The sequence below is a fragment of the Meleagris gallopavo genome, chromosome 7 (genome assembly GCF_905368555.1).
Source record: "Meleagris gallopavo chromosome 7, MGAL_WU_HG_1.1, whole genome shotgun sequence".
NCBI lineage: Eukaryota > Metazoa > Chordata > Aves > Galliformes > Phasianidae > Meleagris > Meleagris gallopavo.
Window position 1 is genome coordinate 18,012,905 of NC_139410.1, and position 9,827 is coordinate 18,022,731.

Genomic DNA, 9,827 nt, shown 5'->3' on the forward strand with positions numbered 1-9,827 from the left:
ACACAGATGTTCCCTTTCAGCTTGTAGGAGAGGATTACAGGGTGCACATAGACAAGAGTGAATAGGTGAAACTGGTATAAGAACGCATAGGGACACACAGAGTATGCTGTGGGCAGCAGAAAAAGCAGCAGGTTGAGTCCCAGTTGACAGCACAGGCTCTGTACCGAGTGGCAACAGCGCAAAGTGACAACATTCCTCCTGTGCTTCAAGAAAGAACCGACCAAAGGACTGGTGTTCTGCAGACTGACACCCACGCTTGTGTTAAGCCACTCTAGGCCCTTACAGGAAAGGAATGCACTACAGAATACCTTACAAAATCAGGCATTGCTCTTCTCAGTGACAGTAATTTTTATTGTCTTTAATACAAACTATTAAAAAGGAATTTAGTTTGGTAAAATATTCAGTATATTAAAAATATAAATGCATCTTCAGATCAAGCGGGATTAGAGACTTACCAAATCATTTACAAATTAAACATTTATCCCTGATTAAAAAAAAAGTATTCAAAGCCAGAAGTTCCAGAATCACATTCCTGGTAAGTAAAGCATATAAATTCTTTATAAATAATTATTCTTTTGTGCACTAATCTTACTCCTTCCCCACAGCACATGGAACATCACTTTGGTGGTTGATAAAGGCTCAGGATGGAGAATGATGATTCCTCACGCAGCCCCCTCCCCCCCACATGCACAGTTCTCCACAAATGTTGGAATGCACACTACGCCCAAAAGCTCTTTTAACATCACTTTCCCACTATTGACAAAACTGAAAATACAATTTTATATTATGTTTAAACAACATAAGTTCAGCTAATATCCCAGTTCTATAACGTGCTTCCATGTGCATTCAGCGTTTCTCACCCAGGAGGAAAAAAAAGATAAATCAGTTTCCTTTTATTACTTCAAGTGGTCTTCTATAAGCAGCTTCAGATAAGACATAATTTCAACAGCAGATGACCAAACCAGAACAGAACACTCTATAGGACAGAAATCTCGAGAGAGCTGAGAAATCTTTTTCTCTAGGGTATACCCATGCCTGGGCATAGCAACATCACCCTTCTTCAGAAACATCACTGGGCACAAGTCATTCCCACCATCGCCTATATAGGCAATCTGCGTGTAACTCACTCCTCTCTCTGACTGTTTATCTAGAAACTCTTTTAAAACTTTCCTTTTGCAAAGGTTTTTAGGGCACTTTGGACAATGGTGGGCATGAAAGTTCTGCACGGTCAGGTAGCCAGTACTGCTGAACGCCGCTGGGTTTGTAAACACTTCATCAAATACCTCATGGAAATTGGCAGCTTTTAAAATCCAGTCAATAAATACCGTATTAGAATCTGAAACAATGATGCAGTCGAAAAACTCTTTGTTCTTGCCAATAAATCCCAGAAGATCGACCATGCCCGCAGTGAAGGGAATTGCTGTCATGGCTCTTTTCATGTCATCTTCTCGGACACCACTGTCTCCCAGGTAGACAAAGACTCTGCCCATGTATTCTGTCCAATGTCCCGGCTGGTAGGAGTTCCGTAACCCACTGGGAAGCTTTTTGTCAGGAGCACATCTCACAATCCAGGTGTCGCTATTTTCATCTACGATTGTATGGTCAAAATCAAAAGCCAACAGAAATTTCATGGCTGTCCATGAGTGGTTCCCAAAACAAACAAACAGAGAAAAAAAATATTTACATAAAAGAAACTACTGAATTGTTACCCCGGTCTTGTGCTCAGAAGAAAAAAAATATGCAAGAAAGACAAATACCTGAGCAGAGAAAGCTATTTATGGCCACTACAACTTTGGGAAAAGTAATGCTGAGGCTAAAAACAGCAGTGTGGGAAGGTCAGAGCTGCAGCCCGTGCCAAACTTCTGCCCGTAGCAGCCTTGGACTGCGCCCAGCGGGAGCTGCAGCTCCAGCCGCGGGCCTCGTACCGCAGCAGCGGTTCCACACTTCCCCGCCAGCACTCCCAGCGCAAACAAACCGGGATCCTCCAGCACCTGGAGGGACCCTCGGATGGCCCCACAGACTTCAGAGGCATTCGGCGAGCGAAATACCGAGCTGCGGGCGGCGAGGACACACCAAACGGAAGGAACCGCGGCCGGCGAAAAGCACTGCCGCCTGCGAGTCCGGGCTGCAGAGCACTACCTCAGCCTCCGCGACAGCTCCGCGCCCCGGCAGGACGAACCTCACGGCCCTCACCGGGCCCCCGCCCGCCGCCGTGCCCGAGCCGAACGCGGCGCAGGCGCCCGGGGAGCCGCGGGACGGCAGAGCACCGAGAGCTGGGAGCGGCACCGCCGGCCGCACCGATCGCCACTTCCGGCCCGCGCCGCCCGCCTCTGCTCCGCGCCGTCACGTGGCCCCGGCGGGGTTGCCCGGCAACGTGGCGCACACACGGCGGCGGGGCCATCGGCCATGGCGGCGGGGCCGAGGCTGACGCGCCGGAGGCGGCGGCAGGCGCGTGAGTGGAGCCTCGCGGGTGCGCGCAGAGCCGCTCCCCGTGTCCCTGGGGGTGTCCCCGGTGGATGGCTCCCACCCGCGTCCTTAGGACGTACGAGCGCACGGGACGAGGGCGGCAAGGCACAGCCGCACCGTGCGTTGCGGCCTCCCCGGCGTTTCTCCCTTCCTCCCTCCCTTCCTTCTGGGAGCGCTGCCCGGTCCCGGCCGCTCTCAGACCCACGTCCAAGGGCCATCCCAAACTGCCAGGTACCACAGGTCAAACCTGCGCACACAGACGGCCGTGGGACTCTGAGCAGTGCCGCAGCCTGAGCACCAACACCTCTACGGTCAGAACGCGGGAGCAGGCACTCTGTGCTGGCTCCGGGGTGCCGAGCTGGGGAGAGCGACAGTAAAGACCGCTTGCTGTCGCTGCCGTGCACGAATTCAAACGCTGAAACAGGTTTGAATTCGGGATTTTCTGACTCCAAATAACATCAGTACTTTTTTTCCCCCCTCCATGCAGCATCACACAGATTTGAAGCAAATAACATTCTAGATGGATGTTTTCTTCCAAACGAAGTAGATCTCCGTCAGGTAATTGTATTGCCAAGAGCAGAGTGGCAAAGGATGCAGGACAGCCTCGGCAGCATGAGCAGAGAGGCAGCGCGCATCCTCGCGGAGCAGAAAGAACGACAAGAAATGCACTTACGCTCCAAAGCGGCTGTCAAAGACTGGACGAACACCATTATGGTAAGCACTGCGTGCGTTTCTAAACTAGGCAAGTTGTTTTCATGTATGCAGAAAGAGAAGAGCCAAGCTGGGTGGTGTGATCAACACGCCCAAGGGACGGGATGCCATCCAGAGAGACCTAGACAAGCTCGAGCAGAGGGCCTGGACGGACCTCGTGTGGTTCAACAAATCCAAGAGCAAGGTCTCACGCAGGGTTGCAGCAACCCCCATTAACAGTGCAAGGTGGGGGACGTAAGGACAGAGCACAGCTCTGCCGAAAAGAACTCGGGGGTACTGGTGGATGGCAAGCAGGGCACGAGCCAGCAATGTGCCATCACGGCCCAGAAAGCCCACCGTATCCCAGGCTGCATCAAGAAAAGTGTGGCCAGCAGGGCGAGGGAGGTGATCTGCCCCTCTGCTCTGCGCACCACGACTCTGTGACTCTAAAATGCAATAGTATTTCCAGTGTAATCCCTTAGTTTAACATTTGCTTTTAAACATGTATTTTAACTAAGCTCTGCATAAATAGTTTAATTGCCAAACCTGAAATGCAAAAGAAAAAAAACAAAAACATCATGGAGTATGCTATCTTCAGAATGGTTTACATAATCCATGATTTTTAAATGTGGTTTAAAAGAAGGTGAATTTTTACCTGTATTGTAGGGCCAGGCACAAAGGAAACTGAAAGCCAAAAAACTTCGTGAAGAAAAGCAAGAGGAAGAAAGAAAGTTACTTGATTTGGAAGAAGCAGAATTCCAAGCAGCAAAATGGAAGGAGACCATCGATAAAGCAAAAACTTATCTGTACCACCAGAACGAAAGAGTGAAAGGGTTGCATGTTTGTTGACAATTTACAATTTTTCCATTCAAATAATTTTGAGTTTCTTTAAACACTTTGGACATGCAAATTACTAAAGTTGTTCTCTTGCAGAGTGCCCTTCTACTTGCTGAGGTCCTAAAGGAAAGGGATGCTCAAATTGAATTTAAAAAGTTAAAGTCAGATGTTAACAAAAAGAAGGAAGAAGAAATAGAACGTAGATGTAAAGAAGCTATTCTCAGAGAGGAAGAAAAGGTACATCAACGTTATATGAATCGACTGGCACTATGCAGAGATCAGCTGGAACAGTAAGTAACAGTAAAGTAGGATTATTTTTGATTAATTATTTAGACTCTCTTCTCACAAATACACTCTATAAGGCTTCTACCGAGAGTTAATAATCATTTGTCTCAGAAATGTGACATTTTAAAAAGAATAATCCAAACAAAAGACCTTGCACAAAAAGGAGCAGCAGTCTGGTAAAGCTGCCAACAGTCTGCACATGAAATCACTTCCAGTAGGCAGCAGTAGGTTTTAACCACATCACTATTTCAATTTTGTTCCTGACAGTGTATTCTAAATCAATTTTGATTCCAGAAAAGGAAGAAATTAAGTCAGACTGTTGCTTTGGCCATAATCAGCTGCCAGATAATGCATCTAGAGAACTCATCACTGCTACCTCCACTCTTTCAGCTGTTCCCAAGCATATACTGGGGAGTCACCAATGCAGGTGACAATTACAGAACTGCTGGCTAACAGAAGGAATCAAATTCCCTGATGCAGGTAGTAGGTTTAAAGTCTGGTCTCAAGTATTCCAGGTCTGGAAGAATACTACTGGTTTGAGTTGTTGCCTGCGTGTCCAGACAGAGAAGTGTGGGAATGGGGAAATCTTGCCCACTGAAGCTGCTGCAGTGATATGGCAGAATGTACTGGATGCAGAGGTGCTTACCAGTCAACTGCAGTACATCTGCATATACTATGTAGCTAATTTCTGGTGAGATTACCACTACAATGATGCTGGTTTTTACCTCACACATTCTACCCACCTTCTCTTCAAAATACCAGATATTTTAGTGTTAAAGTACCTGTAGACAAGCAGAATCCCTATCTGCTCATTGCTTCATATGGCCCCTCACTCATAAATTCCACTCCTTTTTTTGTTTCAGAATAAAAGAGCGCAAGCATCAAGCAGATCTTGCCAAGCTAGAAGACAAAAGAGAAGGAGAAGAAATACAGAGACTGAGCCAATTGTACCAATTAGAACTTCTGAGAAAGATGGAAAAGGAACAGGAGGAAAAAGTTGAACGCCAGAGGCTGTATCATGTAAGTAACAGGAAAGCAAAGAGTTCAAAATGTTCACTTTGTTTTGGCTGTCTGGAGTGAAACAGTAATGTTAATTAATATAGCTTAACGGGCCTACTGGCAACAGGAGGTTTGCTGATAGCTTCAGTATGCCAGATACTATGTACCTGCCCAGTTTTATGCCCATTTTTCTTTGTAGGAAAGGGGAATAATTATAGTTTGTGAATATGAAAATAATTGGAGGGGTTTGCACAGTCCTATCCCTCTCAGCATTCCATTCTCCCATGTGCATGGATGGGAGCAAGGGATAATGCTCCTTGCTTTGCACAGTAATGGGTTGGCAGAAGCAGCTCCAACCCATGTCTGATGCTTGATTCTCCTTCTTTCTCTTTTCTACCACTTCCCCTTCATGCATGTTCAAACCAGATGAGGAAGCAATAAGAATCCCTTTCCTCTCCATTCTCTTTGAAAGAAACACGAAGAGAGGGAGTTGCTATTCCAAGCCTAGATTTTCTAAACTTCATGTTGTATCAGGATCATTTTGCCTATGCAGGAACATGTAGCTAACCAGAAAATAATCAAAGCAGTGGAGGAACAAAAGCAAATGGAAGAAGATGATCGGATTAGAGCTCATTTCAAAGCAAAGCAAACTATTGCCAAGCTGATGAAAGAGAAAGAAGCTGAAATGCGTAGGTAGGTTCAAAGCTAGCTTATAAAATGTATCTAAATTAAGAACTGCACATTTTTCTTATTCAAATATTTCAGACTAATGACATAACAAAACCCACAATTATTCTGTAATTAAATTCTAGTCAGTGGGACACAGAGAATTCAGGACAAAAAGGAAGTTCTTTCACAGCATCATTAGTAATAGATCTGTGCGTTAGTAATAGATCTCCTCACTCCTCAAAACATAAAGATTTACAAAAGTGCAAAGTTCTACTCCAGTGTGTTGGGAACAGTGGTTTTCTATATGTCCTGACAAGCCTCCACCCTCTCAGCAATTAAAGACAAAGTATCATAGTTAAAAAGTATTTTGGGGCATAAGCTGTACTTCTCTGAGATAGATCAAGAAAAATAGTTCTACTTCTTAACAAGGTACCTATATTAATTAATTAAATTACTTCATTAATAATGCTATTAGTAAAGTCTACCTATTTAACACTGAAAGTACAGCATGAATATGCCAGTGAGTTAATCTAACTGTTCCTATTTCTGGCCAATACTTCCTACAGGTCTCTCCTAAAAGCAAGATTCTAGGCAGACTCCGAATGATACAGCATTTCATTGTAACAAAAAATTGTGTTACAAAAATATAGGGAACACTTATTCGCTAAATCAGATAATTTTAAAAAATACAACAGGAGGAATATGAGGAGATGAAGAAGTGGAATGGGTGGGGTTTGGTAGAAGCAGTCCTTCATGTAGACTAGGTGCATATGTTATGAATACTTACGTTCCTCTACAGAATAACACAGGAACACCGGGATAAAATTGTTAGGCAATTAGCTGCCCAAATGAGTGAAGCAATGAAGATGGAGGACGAGCGTATTGCTAGAGACATTGCAAAAATAGAAGCTGCACAAGAAAAAGAACAGAAAGAGAAAGAAGCAAAAAAAAAGGCTGCCATTGAGTCTATTGCTGAACACCGAGCCACTGTGGTAAGAAATCTAACCTGTTCTCCTCCCTCTTTCTGGCATGTACCTAGGAATACCTTCTAGGAATACTGTGTTTTTTAGCGTGTTTAACTGTTAGTGAGACATACCCACAAGTTCTCAGTAGCTGCCTTGCATATTTATGATTTACAGTCACACATCTAACACCTTAAGCAAGCCACAAGGTACCTGAGTTCATCCATTTGAGTTTGAAAGCTCTGTAATTGTTAGTAATTTGTGCAAACACTTCTCAGTCTCAGCCCTGTTTCCTGCAGTCGAGGAGCCTGTCAGTGCTGCCAGAAACTGGGCCTGGACAGAGTGCAGCTGCCATCATCCAGCACATCAGAGCACTGGTGTGGGACTGCACTGTTATTGCTTCTGGATCTGGCCTGGAGAATGGCTGATTGAAAGACATGGCTCCTCAAACTAGCAGGGTACATATTTGGTTAATTCTCTCTATTTTATAAAATGCAGGTCCAGATGAAATTGGAAAAGGAGAGAGAGGAAAAAGCAGAAAGTAAAAAAGAACTTCAAGCGTTAGTGGAAAAGAATCAGATCTATCTGGAAACAGAAAAAGCCAAGAAACAAAGACAACGTGATGCAAACATAGAAGTACAGAAAATTCAGATCCAGCAAATGGTAAATGGAAGTGCCGTTCTCTTCCAGTACCTTCAAAAAGGAGCATGAACCTAACTGACAGTGCTAGTCAGTGTGGGAGTCACCCATACAAACCCTTTCCCATCAAGGAGTGGTGCATGAGTGAAGGCTGGTTTGCAATGACACATCACTTCCTGTCCTGTGTCTTTATGTATGGCTGCTGTCCCCTTGTATCTTCTGGGCAGATCCCCAAGGAACAGCAGTGAATGCTGATGTACATTCAGCTATTCAGTGTACACTTTCCTATGGTGGGGTGAGCTGAGAATGAACTGGGGAGGAATGATATCTGACAAGCATGGTAACATCACCTCCAATCTCCTGTAAGCTTACCCTCTCTAAATTTTAACAGACAATTATGTTGTGAAAGAAGTACTAAGCTTTGTTATTACCTTTTTATTTCTTTTTCTTCCTCAGGCAGAAAAGAAGGCAAAAGAAAAGCAGGAGAAGCAAGCAGACTTGGACTACAATGCTCAGAAAGAGCTTATTGCGCTCCATAAAGAACATGAATTTCAGAAGTATGCAAAGCAAGTAATTGAATCAGAGTCCAGGACTACACATCATCTCTATCCTCTCCTGAAAGCTTCCAGAGAAATAATAGGACTTGGAGGTGGCCCATTTTCCAGAGGAAGTGGAGGAACAAATCCTCATTTTCAAGAGCAGGATGTCGCTGAGACCCAATTACCTTGTTGTAGCAGTACTACTGCTGAAGAAGTTAAAACTATGGAAGAGCACTGAGACTATCCAGCAAGGAAAGCCAAAAGTAGTTTTTTATGTGGTTAAAAAACAAACAAACAAACAAACAAAACCCCAATTTCTTGAACCTTGAATCTTCAGTCAAAACCATAAATGGATCTACATTAAATATATGCTATGAATCTGAAAGTCCATTTGAAAAAATAAATTCCATAGAATTATGTTCTAAAAAAACACCAACTTGTATTTTATGGAAGTTGTAAGGTGTTTCTTTGCTGAAATTTTTCCATCACATTTTACGTGATGTGAACAGAGTTATGGTTTCATATAACTGGCTATAAGAATGCATTATATATAATTCTGACCATCAACATTACCCATTCCAGCCAAAGGCTCACTACTACTGTTCCTTTTTCATTATTTTTCTATAAATGCACTATCCCATGTTTTTCAGTCTTACAGGATATATGTGTGATACAGATTCCCAACACCAAAAAAAGGTGCAAAAAGTTACAGTGCTTGCTAGCCTATTTCCATATTCTGTATTCTCCGTAATGAAAAAAAAATAACAGAATCTACAGGGCAAGAATGCACACAAAAGTCAGAGTACTTACGTTACTGCAGTTTCTGTAGTGCTTTGCAACTGTCCCTGTAAAATTAATGCTTTGCTGTAAATTAGTTATGTAGAAGTAAGGATGTAAGCTGGTCACAGACAAATGTGGTTATCCAAAAGGCAAGTAAGTCCCCATGTAGCTGTAAATAGCTATGACAAAAATACCACAGCAATAAGAAACAACACAGTTTGGTGGTTCTTGCAAAAAGAATAATATGCAATCTGCAGTAGGCAAATTCAGATCTAAAATTGTTTCTCAGGGAGCACGGAACTCTTTGGAGCTTGCTCTGTTGCACAAAGCCACACATACATCTCGATCCTTGAGATTTGTCTCTGCTGAAACGTTTCCATCATGTTTCACGTGACATGGACAGTTAGAATTTCGTGTAACTTCCTCTGCGATATCCTGGGCTCTGAGCAGGACATTCCCACTTTGGGGTCCATCAGAAATACGGCCCAAGGAACTTGAAGCTTAGCTTTGTTGCACACATCCTTCTGTTCCAACCCCGAGCTGTCCATCTCTCTCGGCCAGGACATTAGTTAACACAAGTTGTAAGAAAGTTAGGAAGTTTCACAAAAAGGATGATTGATAATATTTGGAAAACAGGTCTTTGTGTGCCATCAACGTTCTGAGCCTGGCTTCGGAGAGCAAAAGGCTCTCACATACAGCACGGGGCCTGGAGCCAGAGGGCGGCCCCCAGCTCGATCACAGCTCCTCTTATCTCTGCTGTGTAGCGAGTGGACGTGTTCCTTCCTAACGGCAGCAATCGCCTCCTCGAGGAGTGTCTTCTAGGCGGGAGAAGGGAGGACGAACCCAGTCGCCCCGCTCCCGCGCAGCCGAGGCCCGCCGTGCAGAGACACAGCGCACACAGGCACCCCCGGCGGCACGGCGGCTCCCGCCACACGCAGCCCTGGGGCCCTCCAGCAGCGCG

General features: G+C 44.5%; 2 protein-coding genes across 4 annotated transcripts; one reads left to right on the plus strand and one right to left on the minus strand.

Moving 5' to 3' along the window:
* Positions 1–330: 330 nt before the first annotated feature.
* On the minus strand, positions 331–9,708 carry PHOSPHO2 (phosphatase, orphan 2). 2 transcript variants are annotated; one of them, XM_085228897.1, is made up of 2 exons: positions 8,897–9,708; positions 331–1,633 (listed from the first exon to the last, which is right to left on the minus strand). In XM_085228897.1, the coding sequence occupies exon 2, from the start codon at positions 1,629–1,631 to the stop codon at positions 897–899; it is 735 nt and encodes a 244-aa protein (XP_085085023.1). In that variant the 5' UTR covers positions 1,632–1,633; positions 8,897–9,708; the 3' UTR covers positions 331–896. The 2 variants fall into 2 exon arrangements, with proteins under 2 accessions (XP_085085023.1, XP_010712020.1); XM_010713718.4 differs by lacking the exon at positions 8,897–9,708 and adding an exon at positions 1,758–1,891.
* Positions 2,008–8,533, plus strand: CFAP210 (cilia and flagella associated protein 210). Of its 2 annotated transcripts, none has more exons than XM_085228890.1 (9): positions 2,008–2,470; positions 2,954–3,180; positions 3,823–3,996; positions 4,090–4,283; positions 5,142–5,298; positions 5,831–5,970; positions 6,746–6,938; positions 7,407–7,571; positions 8,004–8,533. In XM_085228890.1, exons 1-9 carry the CDS (start codon positions 2,008–2,010, stop codon positions 8,322–8,324), a joined length of 2,034 nt encoding a protein of 677 aa, XP_085085016.1. In that variant the 3' UTR covers positions 8,325–8,533. The 2 variants fall into 2 exon arrangements, with proteins under 2 accessions (XP_085085016.1, XP_085085017.1); XM_085228891.1 differs by having other exon boundaries at positions 2,008–2,452.
* Positions 9,709–9,827: the final 119 nt, after the last annotated feature.